This window comes from Chlamydotis macqueenii, chromosome 11 (genome assembly GCF_036417535.1).
Source record: "Chlamydotis macqueenii isolate bChlMac1 chromosome 11, bChlMac1.mat, whole genome shotgun sequence".
Taxonomy (NCBI): domain Eukaryota; kingdom Metazoa; phylum Chordata; class Aves; order Otidiformes; family Otididae; genus Chlamydotis; species Chlamydotis macqueenii.
Window position 1 is genome coordinate 3,137,862 of NC_141566.1, and position 23,432 is coordinate 3,161,293.

Below are 23,432 nucleotides of genomic sequence, written 5' to 3' on the forward strand. Positions count from 1 at the left end.
GCCTTGATATAATCAGGCCAGTATTTTGTCACCTGCAAATCTTCAAAAAAGTTTTCCCTGATGAGAAGGAAAAGTGTTAGACTTATCCCAATTCAAAGATTTCAATTACAAGGGCACAGCCTACATAGTCATTTCGTACAAAATGTGTCAATATTCTGGCTGAACATACATGAATTAAATAGCTTAAGGGTGTTGGAAAGAGTTAAAGACGGTAAAACCTACAACAGAAGTTGTTTATTTTTCTTATCCCTCATCAGAAAAGGAGTGAACACACTTGCAATATCATTAAGAAGGCTACTTCTCTCAGAAAAAATACATAACCAGAAAATAACATCAGCCCGCCATTGTATCAGTTAGACAAGTAAAAGGATATGGTTTTATAAAGGCGGGGAAACAGAGCACTTCCATCCTAGTAGTTGTATTTTAACCTCACAATAGCTTTCCAAGTAAACAGCAACATGATACTGTATGGCCTAAATCAGATTAATGTTTTGTAACTTATTTATACTGATATACCAATTACACCAAAGTATTATACCAAGTAAGGCTTTACAATCAGGATTCACTCAATCTGTTCAAGTGGGCATGAGCCAGCTCTACTGCCAAAGGACACAAGCCCTCAAGCCTCTACACACACACACCTGATGCCACCCACGCTCTCAGTTCTCCTTTCTCCTCCACTTCACTACAAGTATTTGTTTTGACCTACGCACAGAAGCTGATCCATATTAAGAGCAGTCATTTCTTCTACTGAATCTAGATAATTTCCCTAATCCAGCTCACTGCTCTGTGAGTGAGGGTACCTCCACAAACAGAGGCTCCACAGCCTCTCTGAGTGACCTGTTCCAGTGTTTGACCATTCTCAGTGAAAAAAAGTTCTCTTGTATTTAGACGAAATTGCACCACATTAAACTTATTAAATCAGGTACAGCCAGAAAACAACCGAATACTGAAGCTCTGACTGAAAAGAGATGCAGGCATCTAACACTTCATCACACTTGGAGATTCTATGCTTAAGACTTCGTTAAGAGAGACTTACTCTTTTACTTTGTTTAGAACTGACTTTAAATCCACAGGGGCTTAATCAAGTGATACCTAGTAGAGTTGAAGACACTCAAGGATGTGGATGAATAACTTTGGAGTTTAAGTACAGCATAACAGGTTCAGACAAGTAAACAGAGTTATTTTCCTCCAGACACACATGGGGAATGAGAAAGCAATGGTTCAAAGTCACTAAAAGACCCTTTATTGTACTGAAGGAAGATTACACAATCTCTTTTTGTTGAGATCAGGATTTGGCTGAGAGTTATCACGCTTCACTAAAAAGCGAAAAATTCTTTGTTTTTTAAACTGTTTCTTTAATGGGAGTTTAAAAAAAGAAAGAGAAAAAAAAGCTAAGACAAACAATCTCATTGTTAGGTTGGCTTGAATGTCACACAAGTGACCAAGGGCAAAATAATCTGCAAGCTGAAAAAGACTTACTGAGGTCCACTTGAAAATCTAAATACAGTATTTTCACCTTTAAGAGAGAAAAATCATGGCAAACTGAATACCTTACTATATTAATTCAGGAAAGGAAGCTCAAACTAGCATATACAAAACAGAAAGTTGTACTTAAAAAGCTTAAACACATTTTGTTTAAAGGGAAAGGAGGGCTTCACATCCAATAGCATCATGCCCCTCTTAACTCTAAACCTGCCTTCTCTTTTGCTTCATCTGCCTTCTCCTTCCCGTAGTTTACCACAGGTTCTCAACGAGACATCATTCATTACAAACTCCATCTAAAAATCAAAGCGTGTCCCTTCAAGTGTCCCAGATATTCCCGATCAGATTTGCTACAGGTTTTAAGGGCTGTAAGTCCATCTGAAGCATAGGTTTTTATTTTACAAGACAAAAGTCATCTCAGTTTGCCCCACTGTCAGTTCTGAATTTATTGCCTAATTTTGGGCGGTTTGCTTTACATGATAGACTCATTTGCCCAAGAAAGCTTCTACAGTTGAACCTATTAAGATCTACAGTTGGACCTATTAAGATAGAAATTTCTGCAACTGTGCAGCTTTCAGACTTGCAAATAGATTGCCTAAATAGCACTAAGGTTAACACTGGTCAACAACCTGTGTAACCAAGTCCTTGATTTTTTTCCCCAAAGTTTTACTACTTTTCTTAAGAAAGGAAAAAAAAAAATAAAAAAAATTAAAAAAAATCACCAATCAATCTGTCACCCATTTTGAATGAGAACTGGCTAGATGTCATAACACATCATGTAAGCTTTATACTCTTCCTCTAGTATATCGGGGCACTTTACCTACCATCCTTTAAAGTCAACTTTAGAGAACTTCCCAGTGTATTTGCCACTGAATTCCTACAATTTCTCCTTTCTCCTCCCCTTTCACCACTGGAATAACTTGCCATTGACCTATCCATGAACTGACTCATGTTTCCAAATCACCTGCAGGCACAAGCTGAGCTCCAGCAATACAAAATGCGATTTTATGAGGTTCAGTAGTATCCTCAGGCTTTCCAGTTTATAAAAGACACATCTAGTGATCCAGTCTAAGAACACATTTTGTCATAGACTGCAGGCATTTGTTTTTACAGTGAACACCATACATTTTAGTATTATTTTTGAAACTCTCTTTTTGTGAGTTATAGCCACATGAAAAGCATTAACTTTTCCTCCCTTCAAGCAGGGGGTGCAAATGCTCATCTATAACAGAACTGGGAATTTCCAGTTTCCAGAATGTTACGGCCATCTTACTGCAGGATTTGTGTTATACACTTCTTTGTCACACCAGATTATTTCATAGAAAATGAAGATGCCTTCAGTTAAGCCCTATAGAGACCCTGACACAAAATTTATAAAACCCTAACAGAGACAGTACTGTACTAAAACAGAAATAACGCAGTAAGTGCCACTCTCAAAGAATTTCATTTAAGTAGTGTAAACACATTGGCTTTGGGGCACATCTGGCCCAGAGGACAACAGCCAGCCTGAAGTTTTGCTCTTTTTGGGAGAAGAGTCCGAGGTCCATTCCACATGACTGCATGAAAGACTGCTAACTTACACTGTACCTTGAGAGAATATGGAATACTGACTTATTTCCAAAGAGGTTATTGTGGCATAAAATAACACGCCTCAAACAAACCTGTAATTTCATTCAGAACAAAGAAATTCAAGTGACTCAAAAATACAGAAAATTTAACAAAAATGTTAAGACCAGGTTACCAAAATATCACACTGCAAGCTGAAAATTCTGAATCATAAAAAAAGTAGTTTATTTTATCTACTTAAAAAAATCCAGTATCAATACATGGATGACCAGATGGTTCAAGCGAGATTCAAAACTTGTCATCCTCTTCTACTGTTGAGCTTATTTTGTACAATGTATGAACTGACTGGTAGGAACAGGTTAGGTCACTGTGACAAAGAGTCCGTCACTTAAAAGAAAAAATAAACCAGGTTTTTTAGACACAAGTTGTAGAGAAATCTTCATAAACATTTACAGAGGTACCACTTCTTTATAAAGTTTCTTAGTAAGTTACTGTAGTTTTCATCATTCCAAACTTCTCATCCTGGACATGGAAGACTCCTAGGTTCTTAATATTAAATAAAAGCAAAAATAATAATAATAAATAATAATAAAGCAAAAGTTTAAACCTTCATAGCCAGTAGACTAGTATGGTTTGATTACTTTCCTTTTAAACACTAAGTCTGACTTCCAGAAGGGCCGGAAAAAGATTTTCCATCAAAATTCTGTTGTTTGCTTATCTTCCAAATAATTCTAACACCAATCTCCTAGCTTGATTTCTGTACAGGTCTTACATGAGCAAAGCTGCAGACAGCAGAAGATGAAATGAATCTGTATGGTGACTGTGCAGGGTGACAGAAGTGCAGGCAGCTGACAGGCCAGCAGGACTTGTGGGAAATGGGAACAAAAGAAAGTGAGCACGTGCGTGATTTTCTTTTCCCTCTCATTCTCTCAAAATTTAAGTGGAACTTGAATTGACAGAAAATAAGAAAAAGCCCATGCAAAGGGTTCATCAGCTTCTAACCCCGAAACCACGGTACCCCCACACCATCATGCCTAGTTCCTGGCATGGAACTGTTCTTGTACGATAAAAACAAACTGCTCAAGATGAGCTCTATACAGAGTGAGAATTATTAAAAACATCTATGAACAGAAGAAAAGTTTGGAGCAACAACAACAACAAAAAATTATGTCCATTTACTTAAAAGTAGTTTGTCATAGGGTCTGATTATACAGGACAGAGCCAATTCAGAGACTACATACAATCTCAAATCTGTTGGTTTGTACATACTTCTTGATCTTCAAGATTACAAATAATCTGAAATACTCCAATTTACCTTTCTGTCTGCAGGTAATCTGAAAAATTGCATGGAAAATGTATGAGCTTCTGTTTTCTCTTCCACTGAAGCACCAGCTAAAGCAGCGCCTTGGTAGTAACACTAACTGTTGCGCTAATGACAATCTAAGAATACGGAAAGGGTTAAGTACAAAACCTTCACAATGTAGATCCGGAAGAAGTGGTTCAAAGGGGAAACCGGGAACAAAATACAACAGTCATAGTAAAATAAAAAGCAAACTGGTCCAAATGGAAGAACATTTTCCAGAATATGTAATACTAATTACGGTTGTAAAACAGTCAATAAATATTAGTAAGTCAGATCTTTTTGTTATACAAAAATCAAACGCTATTCCTGATTTTCAGGGACTGGGGAAGAAAAAGGAGAAAGCCCCTTCATTAGTATTTCAGTCTACTGAATAACTGATCCAAAACAAAAGTGCTTTAAGTTTTCAAAGTACTTTAACAACACAGAGGAGAGAAAGTGAGAGTGAGAAAGAGAAAGGAGGAAGAGATGGACAATCTCCATCTCACAAAATAACGAAGAAAACACTGCAGAAGAAACTGCTAACTATTGGGAAGTCATGCACCAAATAACATGTATTTGCAACACTCATGACTTACATCCAGCATGTGATCAAGATCAATAACGATGATTATCTTTGAAAAATCTCTTCTTGTTAGAAAGAGATTACATGTGCTCTACTTCCTCAGAAATGTTAGGGCTTTCAAACCAAGCAACACACAAGAGGAGGAAAGCTACCATCCCTTTGGCTTTATGCTGAAACTCAGTAGTAGTTATGAACTACTCAAAACAAGTGTCAAACTCGGTGGTGAAGATACACAAACACGACCGCAGAAAAAACTTCATCCATACACAAACACGACCGCAGGAAAAACTTCATCCAAGGCTCTGTACTTAACACAGCATGATGCTTCACTTTCCTAACACTGATTTTGAAGATGTGTGCAACACTCGTGAGGGTCAAGTGACAACACTTTACTGTTTGTATAGTGTCTCAGCCATGTGGAGTACCTGTGAGTGACGGAGTGTGCTGATCAGACCCCTTGAGATACCGATGAACTGAAGAGATGCAAAGCCCGCTATTTATTAATAGTTTAACATGGCGTCTTTCTTTACACTGCCTTTACTTGGTTTCTTGTCAGCTTACTTTATGCAGCAAGACAGAAGCCGTTCGGAATAACCAGCACGGCAGGAGACAGCTCATCCAGGGCAGAGGGAGATGTCTGTAAACCAGCATGAAAACAGATCCCTCACGGCGGACCGGCGGGGTAGGAAGGACTTTACTACGGCACAGACACGTGGGGCGGGGGCGGACAAACGGAGGGCACATCCCCGCGGCACCCACCCGCGGGGCACGGCGGCCGATGGCGGGGGGCGACGGCGGCCCCACCCCTCCCGGCCTTCCCGACGGGACGGGACGGGGCAGCCGGGCCCGGGCCCGACCCCGCCGTGCCCACGGAAGAAGCGGCGTGCGCGCCGCCGCAGGTCAAGCGCCGGGCCGCGGCCAGACCAGACCAGACGACCGCCCGGGCCGCCACCCCCGCCGCCGTCCCCCTTCCCCTGCGCTCCCCACCCGGCCTCCCGCCGCCATCCCGGCCTCCGCCAGCGCCCGCCGCGCCGGGCCCGCCCCCGCCTCAGCCCCGCCGCGAGCCGGGCCGGGCGGTGCAGGCGCGGAGGCCGCCCGCCAGCAGCGGCCGCCGCTCCCCCCGCCGCCCGGAGGGGCGGGCCCCGGGCCGTACCTGACGGGCTCTGCGGTCATCTCTCCGCTGCCGCTGCTCGGTGCGGCCGGCCGGGCCGGAACCGGGCTCAAGCGCTGAAAGGAGACAAAGCCGCTATTGCCACCATCGCAAGCTCCGCCGCCATCTTATCGGAGAGAGGCTGAGGCAGACCTGCCTCCTGCCGCCTTCCTCCTTCGCTGGCTCCCATTGGCTCCTTGCCGCCCCCAGCGATTTTCTAATTGGGCGGCTCCGACGGGGCCTGTTGCTAGGGTCGTTCACGTCACCGTCCCAACCTTCCCCGCTCTGATTGGCTGGAGGGAGGGTTACATCACCGGCCGGGGCCTGACGTCACGCACCAAGTCCCGTGACATCATTTCAAAACAAAGTGTAGTGACTACTTTGTCCAGCAGGGGGCTCCAGCCTACGGGTGCCCCCCCCTTGACCTCGGCCGGTGTGGCCGGAGCGAAGCGCACCCACAGCCTGCTGTGTGTGCGACGGGCGGCGGGAGACGGAGCAAGCGACAACAGCGAGGGTCCGGTGGCGCCCCAGCCCCAGCCGCCCACTTCACGTCAGAGGACTGCGGCTTCGGGCAATTCTGGAGCCTGGATTCAACAACAGCAAGTTAATCACGGCAGTTAAATACGTCAGCCACACAAAGAGTAACACCGCGATGCTGGCCAAACTCCAGTAACAGCACCAGAACGCCCTGATCCGCTGCGGGGTCAGCCATGGAACTCAACGCAGACCAGGACGTGAGCACAGAAGCAAGCTTTGGCAGAAGCAGTTTCCCAAGTACCGAATAAAAAGCAAGATATGAATAATGTGAGCTGTACTGGGATTATCAAGGTTGAACTCGTTGAACAGCACTGAAGTTACACTGCTAGCTGGAGCTTCCCTTAAGCCCAGCTTCGCTAGATTTTTTTCTAAACATAAAATTCTTTAGATAAGGAAACAAATTGTTGGCAGCTTCACAGAAGTATGCCAAGGTAATTTTCCCTCCTTGTGCTAGCAGCCTCTGCATTCCTGTCAGATGTTAACACCAGTATAAGAGGACTGGACTACATCCCTATGCAGAGGGAAGGAAGTTACATGCTTTTGTGAGACGGCTGCCAAACTCCACTGGCTGGGGTTTTGATGCAAACTTCCACGTCCCCACACGACCAAAACAGAACGGACCACCAAAACCAAGTCCAGTACTGCACAGAATTTGCAACAGGTGACAAGTATTATTCACTTATCATAAAAGATAACCAGTTTTGAAAATTAATATACTTTTCTGCAGAAGTTAAAAAAAAAAACCATACCAACTCACCCGATTTCATAACACAGGACTTTTCTTGTATTTTGCGTGCTAAGGGAAAGCCTCGTCGTCCTAAGTAGAACTACTCCCTGATACCTGTCTCATTCTAAAAGGCAACGACAACAGAGTGAAGAGCATTTCTGCACTTCAGCACATACGAGCTTACACATCACAGAGAAATTCTACAAACTGGTCTAAACAGAATTTGCTTTAGAATTTAACATTTTACCCAAGAATTGCATCCTGTATTTGCTGAATTTTAGTAACAGCAAACAGCAGATTTAACAACAGCTCTGTTAACAAATTTTCTCTCACTGTCAATGCAACAGTTTTAAAAGACCAAAGCATCACCTGTCTTCTTGCTAAATTTTAGAAGGAAAAAAAATTAATTCCTGTTAAGTGCCTGCTACAAATTCCATTTGAAAATTGCAAAAAGCCATTCTATTTTTTTGCCACTAAACATATTAATTAAACCAGAAGCATTACCTATTCTTAGCTCTGCATTAGTATTCCAATTGTGTGACTAAAATAAGAACACAAAACATTTTCCTCTTCAAGGGATCTCATCTGCTTTATGGACTAATATCCTACTGATTTAGAATAACTACATCAACATATTTATTACTTTTACTCTATAGTATTTTTCTTTTTCTATTTCCTTGGGAGATTAAACAAGGTATTAGAAAGCAGTTTAAAAAAAAATTTAGATAAGTTATGAATTGGAGACAATTAGTTGCACACAAAAAAGAAATCCTGTTGTGAGAAAAATGTCAAGATAAAGAATGGAAATGTTTCCATCTCCCAACAATTACTCTAGAAGACAAAGCGCGATACTATCATGGGTTGTCAAGAAACAGCTTGCAGAAGCACACTGAAATCCGTGTACGGACAGACACTGTATGCATCTGCAGAGAAACATTCTGCACACCTCCAGTTACGATTCCCCAGCACGCAGGACCCCTTCCCCCAGCGCTCTACTAATCGACACTGCTGGCTGCTCCAAGCACCCGGAAGAACGAGGATTCAGAGCTCCGTTTGCAGGACAAACCAAGTGCCACTCTAGAGTCTCATCACTCTGATTATTTTTTTTTTTCATAATGATAGTAATTAGTTTTCTTAAGTAGATATTAGCCTACTTTTAAGAAAAATGGCTAAAAGACATGTATAGTTATCAATTGACAAGAGAATATTTTAATAACTTTATGTGCTCCTGACCTAGAAATACAAACTACATATACATCTTTTTCAGATTATTATCTGTGATAAAAGTAGCACAATTATTTCAGAACAAGAAAATACTACCCTTAAATTCATTTCATAGGCATGGTCAAGATCTGAGCTTTTAAACTGAAAAATTCATTCTCTTTTCATCAGAGAAAAAGCATGATAAACGCTGGAAAGAGATGACTACTAATGCAGGAGCCTGGTTTTGTTCTTGTTCTGCTGTTATGCTATTCCCCTTAATACATGTCCAAAGTGATGGTGTGGAATCAGTTGAGTAGTGGTTTGTATGGGATAACTAAATCCTTTCAGCATGACAACACAGTAAACATCAAGGTCCAATACAGAAACAAAGTGCCAGGACTTTTCCAAATCCCTTGTGAGAATTTCTCATAGCACATGAAAGCATTTAGAAATTTTAACTTCTTTTAAAAATCTGGTTTCAGTGTGATTTTCTGTTATAAACTGGCTATTTTTTACAACACACTAGCAGAAACCATTGCTAATAAACCATAAAGGAACACTACAGACCATTCTTTTCTCCCGACAAAGTCCAGCTGCAAGGTGCCATGCTCTAGCATAATCTGATGTCATGGGCAGCGTATCCAAACAAGCATAAGTGGTTCAGCAATCTGATTTTCTTTGGATGTTCTCACGTGTTTATAAAGTTAAGCAACTGACGTTCTTCAGTACTTCTAAAACTTCTAGTTTGATTCGTCAGGAATATAGACTAGGAGTAAAAAATGACTTGTTACACCTACTTTTACGTTTTTTAACAAGGCTCAGAATAAGCTTTGCTGTACATTTCGTTAGATGTTCAATAGTTGCGACCATAAAAGCATCTACATCTTTCTCCTAAAGCCTCTAGGCAGGCAGCCATCATCTAACTGTATTCCCCAGACACTGCTGGCTATCCCACCGCCCGCCAAAAGGTTAAATTTGTTCTTACCCTCCTATCTGAATGCGTACCTTAAGCATGTGACGGCATACCTACGCTCAGCCACACGGACACCACCGGCCATGGCATCAATTAAGGTTATTTACACAAGCACCAAGCCATACAGAGCAGATGCAGAGCTGAGTGCATTTTCTGTCTCGTGAGAGGACTAAGCAGTTCCACCCACGAAGACTGCATGTTTGTGACACTCCTCTGTTAAAGGCTTAACTGCAGAAATGACTACAAGGCAGCACTATTAGGAGCATGTTCTATGCTGAACACTAGAATGGTTTGAAGACAGGAGCTTCTAGTAAACTGCAGATAACACAAACCATTACCTAGATTAATCCAATTAGATTTATTCTCTTACCTTGCACTTAGCTCAGAGAACTCCTTAAGTTATTTCTAGCTATTATTCCAAAATATTTTTTTTTAAATACACCACAGCCCCTTCTCAAGAGGGGAAAAAGCAGCAGTCTTGGAGGCTAGCGACGTTAATGAAACCACATAGCCCATTTTCAGCTACAGAATATACCATTTCCTCCTTACAGTAAGTGTTCTCTAAAGGTGAGCTTTTACGGTACTTCCGAGCTGTTTAATGACTCACTTTTAAAGAAGATGGTCTCAGCAAACTCCTGGTTTTAGCATATCAGTTCTCCAATGCATTGCCTCTTCCACCTTTGTTCTACTGGTCCAGAACTGCACTATACTAACTAGTCAGTGAGACGCATGTGCCAATGGTCCCAGGGAATCACTCTGGGTACCAGTTATAGCTGGCCATCACCTCTCAACTGCTGCGCAAGTCAAATCGTCCTAGAACTGCGTCCCCTCTAAATTTGCTACAGGTCCTTGCAAGCACTCAATCTTATTTTGCTTCACTATCACGCTTGTTCCTTCCTCCATGCACTTCAGTGTCAGCCTAGAGAGCAGAAAAACTGTTGAGAAAAGCGAGCATTATTTTCATTTCATATGTCAGCATGGAAAAAGAGGAAAAATCCAAACTCTCAGCAACTATACCACCTTAAGTGGAAGGCCAACGTCTCCACCATCCACCAGCATGATGTGCAACTGTTTAAAGTTAGCGATATATGATTAGATGCTTTTTTAAAGGGAGAGAATAAAATATACATCATGTCAGAAAAAAACAGAAACAAGTCTGAAAGTTTAAGAAAAAAAAAAAAGCATTACTTCTTCAGAATGAGATTGTAAGCCACTGTCATCTGCACTGCTGATGACGGAAGCACCACCAACCTAAAAGTTTTATTGGAAGCATCGTACCAACAGTGCCGGAAAGTAATCAACAGGTACAGCAGTCCAGACTTGTTCCAGGCAAGTCTACAGTGGAAACTAGATTCCACCTCCAGAAACGCTGTTACTGGATCTGTCTAGGACTCCAGGAAGCCCAGATTTTCACCTCAGGACAGCTATCAGAGACAAGTAAAAACCATGCAATCTTTTATGCTGTTAGTTGTCTACATGAGAAGATCTCTAGTATTGACATTTGGGGCTGTGATTTCCAGCATAAACACGTATATGCTACTAACCCAGCCTACTCAGCCATACTCAGGTTATTTACTACACACAGACACTTTTATTAACACATTGAAGCAATAGTGGAAGAAAAGAGGTATGTTTGTTTTGCTTTATGTTAAAGTTCAAAAGACACAGGAGCATGGTTTAGACTAAAAAATTTTATTGAAAATTGTCCAAAATTCAGTCAGGCACACAATTTACCCATTCCACTAAGGCCTGTCATTCTGTATGGCATAGAAAAATGCATCTCAACAAGTTGAAACATCAAATAACTAAATTAGTGACATTAAGGCACTTGAGATGTATGTTAATTTAGCAAAATTGCATAAGAATAACATTCTACTTTGAATGATATAGTCCTTTCCAAGCTTCAATCCAAAGCATCCAAATTCTGTAACCCCTTGAGGCAGCGGTGAGGCAGAAGCAGGAGACAAAAGTCTCATCAGACTTTCCTCTGATTAGTAACCTCCAAGGCCACCACAGCCTATGGAAGGAACTATTACTCAATCAGGCTGCAAAAATTTCCTGTACCACAGGTGCTTAACTACACAACAGTTTGGGCTGAGGCACAATGTCTTTCATTCAAGAATCCTTAAGGCAAAGTATCTTTGTGAGATGAGAGAAGAAAAGGAGAGAGCAAAAAGCACATGCATTCAACTGTAAGGCTAACAAACCTTTCCTGGGGGAACAATATTTATCCTGGGATTAGGTAGCTTTGCCTATTTCCATATCCTCCCCAAGAATAAAAACACGGAGAAAACAAATGGAGAATGCATTTGGTAACTTACAGTTACCAAACATCTGATACCTGTTGGTTTGTCAGGGCTCTGAGCAGTAACTTGAAAGCCAGTTAGCAAACTTTAATTCATGCTACAGACAGCTAGTTACCTTTGTAGTTTTGGTTTGTATTTTTGAAAGCGAGAGTGCTGGTCAGTATAAGAATTTTTTTGGCTCTGAGCCAATGTCAACAACTTAAATGTAGCAGTTTCAGCATTTGGCAAAGAAAGTTTTTAATTAATAATTGAATTAATAACTCAGTTCTGCTTGTGGAAAATTCTCCTTTCATCTGTGAAACAACCTCTTGCATCATAGAACAGTTAAGTACTCTTCTCAAAAAGGAGATACAGCTCTAGGATATGCACGTTCCACAGTGGAATTTGGACTACGGTCCAAGGGTTGCACACAGACTGAAGGACAAGATTTTCAGGTACATTAAGATGTTTTCTCAACCATGAAAAGGCATGGCAGAGAAGTTATTGTCCCTTGCTATGCACAAACAGGAAATAAAGTGATAAATATATGAGGGGAAAAGAAACATATGCAAAACAGATTATCCAATTGAACTTAAAGTACCATTTCTAGAAGTCTATGGAAATGTAGTTGTAAGTATTAATTCTGAATTTCACTGCAAGTAGAGTTGTTTAAGAAGATGTAAAGCTTATGAAAAAAAAGAGATTGCATCTTAATACTCTGTGTCCTTCAGAGCAAATTGCTTCTTGTATGTAAGGCACTACATGTTGTCTTTGGTTCAGTGTTTAACTATCTCATTCAGTGTAAAGAGAGGTAGCACGAACCATACATAGTTAGCTCTTCCGTTCCATTACACGCAATTTCAGAGTCGCTGCCTTTCTGATGTTACAGATTCTGGAATCCTTTAACTCATTAGGAAACTGCAGGAACAAAATAATAAATATTCTTATTAATTTTATAAGAAACAAAGGTGTGCAACATTCCACTTAGCTTTCAAATATATTGAGAAAATCAGAACAAGAAACTGGGCCTGATGCAACTACAACATAACTAGCTCTGGAGAAGTCACTTAAAAGCAAGTCTTCTAGTTACTCCAAATCCAAGACAACCACATCTTACCTACAACAGTTAGCAGAAGTACCTAAGATCACTGCATAGGCCAGATTAAAAGCTGACCAGTTTTTAAACAAGGAATAAGTTCAGTTCTCTTCTGGTCTTGGAAAAAAGTCTGTATGAAATATTAAAAAATATCTAAATAATAAAACTTGTTAAAAACTGACTTCTCATAGAAATTAGAGAATATTTGCCAATGGGATTAGCCTTCTAGACAAACTGAACTCTTTGCAGAAGCTGAGATGGTCAGAAGCTGGTCCCTCAACATATATTTATTCCTTCAAAATGCATAAATCCTAGCAAAACCAGACAAGATATCTATACCAATCTGTATATAAAGCACTCAGTTAATAGTGCTAAGACTCTTTACAGAAGCAATCCCCAAATGCATGGCGCTTTAAAGAATCAGTCATCCTCCTTGTTCTCACAAATAAGGATTAATAATCAAGATGTGTGAATATGGAGGAAGAGAAAAGGTGGAGGTGGCTGAGAAGGGACATTAGTTTTCAGTATAAGTTGGCCAGACTGAAATATTGTGATAATCAAGTACCGTTATTTCTGCTGATTATATCGACCAGTATTGCCACTCTTTGAGAAGCAAGTGCACCATTATTAAGAGTATTTCCCACCAAAGCAGATTTCCAAAAATAGGCCCTTTGCCTATTCCTCCTTTCTGGTTTTTATTAATATTACCAAAGAAATACTACTAATCAGCAGGAACAGGTTCATTCATAAGCATACAGTCCAGACAAAAGTCAAACTTCTAGTATCACTCTCAATCTTAAAGTTTTCATTTGTATTTATCAACTTCCTTCAAAAAACTCTATGGTGTTGTAGCTGTATTGCAATGCACAGGAAAACAGTGACGGAAGCAGCAGGAAAGACATACCTGTATGGGTAGCCATGGTATTTAGATCTGAAGACGGACAGCAACCAGCTGAAGAACAAGACCACCAAGCCAATACCAGCAATACACATGACTGCAAGAGATGTAGAGTAAGATTCTGGTAATGTGACAGCTGTTCCTGAAAACACCACAGTGACTGCGGTTTTCAGAAGCATTCTGCAGTATTTACAGATTGGTCAGATGAGATCTCTATTAGAATCACTGAGAAGAACTAGAGTAACACTAATTTTCTTTCAAATTCCTACCATTTGATACCATTGCTTTAAAAGAAAGTAAATCCCTTCTTCCCTCCCTTACTAGTAAAATTCTGCAAAGCATCTTTATATCTCCCTTTTTCCCAAAAGGCCTTTGAGTTTATCTTGCAGTTTGTTAAGCAGCTCCAAATGATGCTCAAAAACCAAATGATCACTTCTGCTTAGAGACGGGAAGTATAAAAACCCCACAGTCTAAAAGCATTTCTGTTAAACAGCGTATCAAAAATATTTACTGAATATGCCTTCACTTTAGAGAGAAAAGTATCATACTTACTTTTTCTTTTCCCCACATCCATATCAGAAGTAGCAGCTTCATGGAGGAGTACCATTCCTAAAGTAACACCACCATCTACGAACAATGTTTAAGGCTAAATCAACAAAATACAATGGACTCAATATGATACACTCATGCCTAATCTTGTAAATTCAGCTCCCACTCCATACCACAGGCATTAAAACTCACTGGAAAAAGTAAAGACTGCCCAGCAAAACCAGCTACTACAGTGGGGGAAGCAACTGAAAGGCATTAATCATGTCAACTTCTAAAAGAAAATAAATACAAAGTTCAAAATACAATCTGGAAGGTCTTGACACAGAATTAAAAACACGCATTTATTATCTCAGTTTGTAATGAAACAACATTCCTTCCCAGAAAGCTCAGTCCACTCCCACTACTGTTCTACTCTGCTGGAAAATCCCCAAAGGAATTCAACTTCTGCATTTTACTCAGCTAGTAGAATGAGTATTTAATCTAACAGAGTATCTTTCAAGTAGCAATATTTCCATCTTTTCTAATTCTTCAATTAAAATTAAAGCTTGTAAAACTAAGGAAGCACAGACAATTTAAAAGGCCTGACATTTGCAAAGAATGAATCCTTGCAAAGCAAACTAGTGGATCCAGTGAAACAAAAGACAGAATTCCTAAAGATTTCATTCCATTTCACTATAGCGGTTCAGTCCCAATTCTCCTCCTGAAATGAGAAATACTTATCATTGACTTCAATCTATCAATTTCAGATGCAGTCTACTTTCAGCACAAGAGAAAAGTGACTTCAACCTACAGTAACTTTGCTGACTGCTACCATTTTCTGTGTCTCTAGCGACTGGTAGATCTGGTCCATAATGTGATGGATTGCAATAACATGAACAAAAAGTTCCCAGGTTGAATTTGACCATGTGTATCAGAAGTACAGCAATAATTAGAAAAAGACCAGAAGTCCCCTTCCAAATGGATGTTTTAAGTTAAAAAAAACAAAATTTGGTAGTGAATACACAGCAAGAGAGTAAAGCTCTTAACACCAGCATATTTAAACAGCAATTGCTTACTTTATATTATTACAAAAAACCCAGTGTATCACTTGCTGAAATTGGGATTTTGAATAGATTAAAAAAGGGAAAAATTATCAGAAGTCACTCTGTTAAAGAACATTGCTGTTGCAACAGAAGAGACTTGTTAATCTGGGAAGCAGCAAAGAGGACAAGTACTTTTAAAGAAGTTTTGAAATTATGTGCCTGTAGTCTGCTATTCTGTATTACTCATGTAATATAAAATGTAAACAATTTGGGACTGTGAAACTGAAAAAAAAATATTAAATAAAATAAAAAATTTGAATAAAAGAACGCACAGGCTGACACAAGTAACACGACAAGGAAGAAACGCTTGAGTCAGAGATGACTAAAGTTACAGGTGATGCATCAAAAACATACACATGAGAACAGAAGAAAAGAACATTGAATTTTAGAGTATTCTTATGCTCCAAGGAAACATTTTTATACAAATGAGAAAAGCAAAAGCTCTCAACCTGCAAGTTTCCGCCTGCCTTTCTTGATGGCATAATACTGGTATCGAAAAACCCTGAATCGTTAGCATGAATGAGTGGCAAGGTTAAAAGTGAAGGTAGGCAAAGAAATAAAAGAAGAAAGATCAGTAATAGAGAAAGGAATTCAACAGCAAAGCGAGAACTAAGCAAGTGAGATTGAAAAAGATAAGAGATATGCACAGAGGAAATGGGGCTGTCTTGAAGAATCTTACAATTCCACAAAGATCCACATCTTTAACGCTGTACTCGGTTCCGTTATTAAGCAAGGAAGAAGCTGGTGAGAAAGTAGGAAATATTTTTCTATTCAACTTAAAGATCACTGGCATAGGAAAAGCATAGCTGTCAACACAGAAAGGCTCTAGAAGCTTCTGCATCAGTATTAGGTGACAGTTATGAGCCTTGACAAAGTACTCTCATAGAAGAGGCAGCAGCATAAGCCAACAGAAAAATCGCCACCAAGCACATGCTTCTCAGTAGGAAGGATACTAAAGAGAAGAACAATGTGTGTTTCTGCCACAAATTGGGCTTGGCTGCTTCCATGGATGTAGTTCTGTAAAAGACAAAGAATAAATTGAATTTAGAAAAGACTGGAGTCAACTTTGACATGATTAAGAACAGCTATAGAGCTTGCAACTGGGTTTTGCACTCTCTCTTTCAGGAGACAGAAGTTGAAACATGAAGAATTTCATCTGCTGACCATTGATTTTTTTTACGAGCTCTGTCAGCATCAAAAATCCTCTTCTACTATCATGCAAAATCAGCCCAAAGTACCATTCAGATTATAAGTGCAAGTGCAGCTACAATCTTCATGATCTACATTCCCTGTTCAGCAAGGCAAAATACCACAATTACGTCCTCCTGCACACCTACTGTGATCCAAGTCTGATCCATTCCCTGACTTTGATTCTTAGGTAATGTACGTCGCTCTTCAGCTTAGGGACAATCTCTTCAATCTGCACATGAACCCTACTGACTTTGCTCCAGAACCAAGCATTTGAAATCTTTCACAGCACACCAGGAAAAGGAATATCACTACCAATAGCATCGAAGCTTTATTCTTCAGTCTCAAAAAGGCTTAGGAATGATGCAAACAGAAGAAACAAAAAAGAGGCATAGGCGGGCAGAGATGGAAGAGATCAGGTAATTTAAAATAATCTATCCTCAGAACCTAAACAAAAAAGCACTGTCATTATGCTTCCTTCAAAATGTATCACTTCTTTTACATTTACATTTTGGAGAGATGAGGAACAACAGAGGGATGAAAGAAATACTTACCTTAAGTTCTGAATAAAGGGGGAAATCCCTCATCAAATAACTTTTAGCAAATAGTTTTGTTTACTCTATATGCGATCCTCTCTACCTCAGAGCGTTATTTTAGTAGCTTCTTAGCTTTCTGTGACTACTAGTATAATCAAAGTGTCTGCAAACAAAAAGATCTTGAACTCTGTAGGTATTAACACAACAGAGGAACTCCCAAGGTAACACTTCTGAACCAGGATGTCCCACCTCCAGCACTGTACCATCCACATGGCTGCTGTCTAATGCTTTATTGGATGGAAAGCACTTTGAGTGGTTTCTAACAAGAAATCAAACATGCTGCTAGACAGTAAATTAATCTAAGAATAGCATTTCTTATTCTATCTCTTAAAAGCTTAAGACTGAGCACAGAAAGCAATACACCTAAAAAAAAAAAAACCCCTGAGCAATGTTTGTCATTACTGTTAGACCATCACAGAGCCAATGCCACCATTCTTACAGCAAAAGACTGTAGGAATGACTTTCCTATCAAAATGGAATTCTAGGCAACAGTTGAAGCTATCACACAGCAATTACACAACACAGTACTTTGTTTTGGATTAAGATCAGTATTTTGTGATTTCTTAGTAGTAAAGCACAAGTTTGCAAAGAGTTTCCTTTTCTATTTGAGCCAAGAAAAGGATAAAGCTAATTAGAAGCAAATCTATATCTTGACTGGAGCTCTAATACTCCTTCTGTTTCACACAAAACAAAGCCTCTCTTTTACTGGCCTGTTTTAAGTGAAGACAGATCCCCTCTGAACTAACAAACAGCTCTCTAATCTGCCTTGCTCACTGCAGGAGAGGTTAGCCCCACTGACTCACAAAGAAGCCAAACAGAATTTGCACTCTAACTTCCCTCTTTTACTATCAGTCTTATCCTGTAGAAATACAACAGAAATGCAGAAAAGAAAATGAAGAAAAGGCTTACCACTTGTCCTGTATGGGGATTCTTATGAGCATAGGGTGGACCCCTAATGTGGTTCCACATCTGGCCTGATGTCATTGCTAACACAAAACACTGAAAAGGAAAGAAGAAACACTATTTAATAAGGAATTATATATTTTTTTTTTTACCCAATTTGTTTTAATTTCTTACCCAAAAGTATTGGTTTGGAATACAATCTTAGGCTAGGCATTGTCCTACTTTTCATTTGTACAAAAGGCATCTAATCAAGCATTAACTGAGCTGAAAAGACTGAGATCAAATCATATTATCAGACTACTAAAAAGTAAAACTAAAGGCACCTCGTTTTCATCTAACAGGTTTAAGCATTTTTAAATACAAAAGCTTTAAAAGACTTGACTTGCTACAAAACTCATTACAACAGGCAGACAAGAGTTATCATTACTCACCAAAGCAGCAAATGCCCAGCCAGTTTTGTTATACAGAAAATCCAGATTGCTTCCCCGCAAATATACGAGGCCTCCAATGACAGCCAGCAGCAGTCCTAACATCAGCGGTCCAGCATAGTTTGGTGGCCTTATCACACGAATCTAAACAGAGGATATTTAAGTTATTTTCCCTCAACGGGATTATACATTATACTTGCACTCCTGCTAACAAAATCCACTATATATTAGAGTGAAAAACAATATCAGCACACACACACGTTTTATATATACACTAAATCTGACTAAGTAATCCCCCGTTACTGTAACTTCAGTTTTAAACACCTTTGCCCTACCTAATAATTTAAAGACTTTTTCTGCCACAGGAACAGAAGAAGGAGGAAGGAGATGTGTTTTACCATCTTATCAAACACAGAGTTACAAAAAATACTAGAACACAGAATGTAAGGAAACAAAGGTGCCGCAGAGGTGGAGATGGGGAAAGTCTGCATACACTTACATTGACATCAGTTCTGTCGGCCACCCAACGAGCAAGCTGTTCAGCTGCAAAGCCCCGCACCTGCAGTTCATACGTGTCACCTCGTTTCGGCTTCCCTTTAGCAGGAAAGTTAATGAAGGTTGGAGCAGAATTCATGTTCAGCTGTATTTAGAAAATTCATAGAAGTTACAGCACCGTGAAAGGTCTATTTAGTAACACAATTCTATTCCATTTGTATCTTGCAACATCTTCACTAAATCAATCAGAAAAAGTATTCAAAACCCAGATTCCACGACAATGACTTAAAAAGACAGCACACAGTAGCTTGCATTTCTGTAGTTCATAAAAAGTAATCAATATACGCCTGTAATTTCCCTTTTGTGTTGCATGCTGTTTTCTCCTCTTAGCATTGAGAAACAAATTTTTTTAGCTCTGTCACTAGGTCTTCTGGATGTCTTCGAAGGAAATTGTTACTTCTGAGTAGGCTTTTTATTTTTAATCTCAATTGACCATGCTTTCTAAAGTGATTGACACTTCTTTGTTAGTACTTAGATCCATAGCTACCATTCAGAAGATTCAGATCTGTTATCTTTTCCTAACATGGGTTTTCCCATACCATTTCAGTTTTTTTGAACATGTTTCTTCTCCAAATACTACTTTTGGGAGAGAGATCTACAAAATAGGAATATATACAATAATCTATAAAGGCCATAGCTCAATGAATTAATTTTTGATGTAATATTTATGGAAAAATTTAACAATAATAAGACAACATCCCTTTTCACTTCTCCAGTCCAAAAAGCTTAATTTTAATAAAATACCGTTGCCTAAATTATATAGCTTTTAAATAGAGATGAGTACCTCAAAAAAAAAAAGTTCAGATTTGCAAAACTATAACGATCTATTAATTAGATCTACAACTGCAAGTGTATATGGAATGTTGTCATACATTTTTTTAAAAAAAACAGGTTACATACTATTAGTAGATGAGCAAAATGACTGGGTACTTGAAAAGAAATAAGTTAACCAATACTGAAAGCCTAATCTATCTTTCTCAAGTAATCTAAAAATTGTTATAGCTGTTCCTAACTACATCAGTACTTTATCTTGCCTTTTTGTGTATCACAGAATTCAATTTAAAATTACACTGTAAGTTATTATAGGAGACAAACTCAGGAAAAAAAAAAAAAAAGTCAGAGAAGCCAGATCACTCCTTGTGCCTATTCCAGATTTGTCAGTTCCGTTAATGTTAATGCCAACATGCTACTGCCCTCTGCTCTTCTCATTTCTTCTGAGAGTGGCAGCTTTTAACCTCACAATTACTTCTTTAACCATCCTAACACTAAATTTTGTATCCATCATTACTTTCTTGCCCTCAGTCCTCAAACCCCAAGTTAAAATTAAGGTTAGAAGATAAAAAGAAAGATATTACCATCTGAAACACATCTGAGCCTTCATCAAAATCTACCATAGCAAAAAAAATCTTATTGGTAAATGCGCTGGAATATCGCCAGGAGTTTGCCAGAATCTGGTACTCCTCATCAGCTTGCCTGTAAAACACACAAAGCGAGATGCTGTATCACATGTCTGTCCAGAACACAAGTTACAAAACAGCTGAGCGAGCTGTAGCCACCCACCCCATTAATGGGTGCATCCCATGCATCCCATTGTAAATTTTCTAGTGTTAAATTTGAGGCCAGATACTCATCTAACAATCAAGTGAATCATGTGGCACTGCTGTTTTTTTAAATGCAAGGGTAAGTTTTGCCGAGGCCATGAACACAAGCAGTGGTAATTTCTAACTGAAACTTGAAATGGAACCCAGCAGCTCATTATTTGCTAGTCCATAGAGCACCAAAATGAGCATGTGTGCCCTCTTTGCCTGCTAGGGGATGGAAAACCAACTGATTTCCACTCACTAGGTATAAAAATAATCTTTACAGACCCCTGCCACCTCCACATTAATACATGAAAGTCATAACAACGTTAATGATCCAGCATATTATAATTGTAAGCAAGTGCCAATCAACATATTAATTTACAGCAACTTTTAGACTGCACAGCCAACAGTGATTCTACTACCATTTCTTCAGCAGCTCATGCCAGGAAAGTTGAGTTTTCACCCTATCTTTCTCCAGAACCATGTCAGTGTGAATACTATTTCTGCAAAGCAGCGATTACTTTAGGAGGGAGGTAAATGATTAGGGACTATGTTGTTTTCTCACACACGTATTGCACATATATTTCCACACATTTCATTTCAAAGATAATCCTACTATAATGCGCCCTAGTATATACCTCCCACATATGTGAAAGTTTTATCCTACTCCCAAATTTAATTTCCTACAAAACACACGATGACTTTCAAGTTCTAATTGAGGACTAAATTAAGACCATACTTGCACACAACACACTGTCTGTGAGGCTGAAGAGCAGTGAACATCACAATCACCGAGTAATTTCTGGGTGGTGCCTTCACAAGGCGTCGAAATTTGTCTCCATTCATTCGAATAACGGATCTTTTACTAGCCCACTCCATCAGCTGGTTCACTTTTTCTGATAACACCATCTGAAAATAAAGTCAGAGAAACACTGTTGAGTTTTAATTCCCCACCCCCAATCTCACAGTACAATCTTGAAGATTTTTAGATTTGATGTAACAAACAGCTGCACTGTATTTCATAAGAACACCGAACACATGATGTGATACTTCATTAAGATTTTTGAGGGCATTCACAGATCCTTTTGACAGTCACGTTAATATTATTCATTTACTTTACTACTTACATGCACCTTAAGCACTTAGTATTACACACGCTGGTGAAGACTGTCAGCTAACTAGCACTTTCTCATGTTGCTAATTGCAAGATTTCTTTCAGACATACAAACCGCCCCAAATCACTCCTCAGTATTTATTAGATACTAAGCATCACACTCTGTTTCAGATTTCAAAACTTAGTGGAAGTGGAATCAACACTATGGATGGAAACACTATGGAAGAGACTTCAGCATCTAATTTTCTGCATTGCTAGAAAAAAATTTGGTTCAGTATGTATTTGGAGAACTCAGGAGCACTCAGCACCAAGCTCTTGTTTAAAAATGAGTCAACCAATTTTGTAACATTTTACAAAGAAGCATGATAGGTGACAAGCCTCCAAAGGTTACATTTATCATAAACTACTTCTGTACTTCTTATTTACACTCTTCTTCAGAGAAATGTTTTAGGGAAAATAATAACCTCCTCTTCTTTGACTTACAGCTGACACAAATATATACAGAGGGATCTTTTCAAATCCAGTGCGCGGAAATAAGCGGCGTCTTTGTGATTACAGCCAAAGACAGTGCACCCACCCTCCCCCTCCAAATCCCACACAGGAGGAAGACAACACTCTTATAGCAATTTTTACAAGAACAGAAGAACCTGGAGTTAAACACTCGAAAATAAAAGACAAATTAGAACCGTATTATTCTAAAAAGACAACCGCTCTGCTCTGCCCCCGAGCTCCCCCTCAGGGCCTGGCCCCGCCCCGCCCTCAGCCTCCCCGGGGCTGTAGGAGCTCAGCGCAGGCTGGTGCCCGCGGGAACCGGCCCGGGCAGAGCGGAGCGGAGCGGCGGGGGCAGCCCGGCGGGGGCCTCACCTCCTTCCGCTTCTGCCCCGCGGCGCGCGGCCCGCCCCAGGCCAGCAACAGCAGCAGCGCCAGCACCGGTAACGCCGCCATGGCCGCCCCGCTCTGCCGCCTCGTGCCCATTGGCGGGCGCCGACCCAGCGGGCAGCGCGGCCCCGCCCAGGCACTTTCTATTGGCGGAGACACCGCCCCGCGATTCGCCGCCGGCTGCCGATTCGTTGAACCTGTCTCTAGGTCGGGCTGTCGCTAGCCTATAGGAGCGAAGCAAGCTGGAGCCGTTTGATTGGTGGAGCCCTGAGGGAGGGCGGGCGGTGCTGTGCTGAGGCGGGCTGGAAGCCGCAGGCAATGGCGGCAGCGGGGGTTGGGGTCTCTCAGCTGCCCGCCTTCGGGAGGGTGCTATGTCTTCCCTGCTGCAGCAGCCCCTCGCCTTAAGGATACACCCGGGCTTTCCTCAGCGCCTGCGGCTCTTTAAACATTGCAGACTGCTGCACAGCTGCAGCATGCGCGGGCCGACCCCCGGCGGGGGGGTCGGGCCTCGCGTCGTTGAGCCCCCCAAGAAACCAAAAAAAAGGAATCGAGAGTAAAACTGCAAGGGACGCAATCGATAGGCATAGGCTTGCGTCGTTTTATACACGCACGTATAAGGTTAGATCGTGTGTTACAAAGATGGTTAAAATCGTAAAGGCAGTCGTGAAATCCTGAGCCTGAGTGTAATGGATTACAGGCGGGATGGCCAC

The 23,432-nt window shown here is 40.4% G+C and overlaps 2 protein-coding genes across 5 annotated transcripts in view; both read right to left on the reverse strand.

The window, feature by feature from the left end:
- ATRX (ATRX chromatin remodeler) overlaps positions 1-6,294 on the reverse strand; it is a 76,628-nt gene extending 70,334 nt beyond the window's left edge. For 2 of the 4 annotated variants that reach the window (XR_015259735.1, XM_086756551.1), the window contains exon 1: positions 6,130-6,294. Coding sequence is in view for 3 of the 4 variants with exons in the window: in XM_086756551.1 (XP_086612677.1) it covers positions 6,130-6,149 (20 nt within the window). In the remaining variant the exon portion in view is untranslated. The remainder of the gene's footprint in view (positions 1-6,129) is intronic. The other 2 variants (XM_086756552.1, XM_086756550.1) reach the window with 1 other exon arrangement.
- A 4,948-nt stretch (positions 6,295-11,242) lies between these two features.
- MAGT1 (magnesium transporter 1) lies at positions 11,243-22,818 on the reverse strand. The gene is made up of 10 exons (XM_086756605.1): positions 22,708-22,818; positions 21,469-21,638; positions 20,502-20,619; positions 19,091-19,231; positions 18,595-18,735; positions 18,170-18,259; positions 16,430-16,493; positions 14,398-14,472; positions 13,852-13,942; positions 11,243-12,769 (listed from the first exon to the last, which is right to left on the reverse strand). The coding sequence occupies exons 1-10, from the start codon at positions 22,816-22,818 to the stop codon at positions 12,754-12,756; spliced, it is 1,017 nt and encodes a 338-aa protein (XP_086612731.1). The 3' UTR covers positions 11,243-12,753.
- Between the last annotated feature and the right edge of the window lie 614 nt (positions 22,819-23,432).

What these genes read in the sequence shown, in the direction of transcription:
- MAGT1 (XM_086756605.1), bottom strand. Translation starts at nt 22,818, where the DNA reads ATGGGCACGAGGCGGCAGAGCGGGGCGGCCATGGCGGCGTTACCGGTG. An exon ending in CGGGGCAGAAGCGGAAGGAG is followed by an intron (nt 21,639 to 22,707) that starts GTGAGGCCCCCG and finishes CTTTATTTTCAG; the next exon opens with ATGGTGTTATCAGAAAAAGT. An exon ending in AGACAGTGTGTTGTGTGCAA is followed by an intron (nt 20,620 to 21,468) that starts GTATGGTCTTAA and finishes TGTGTTTTACAG; the next exon opens with GCAAGCTGATGAGGAGTACC.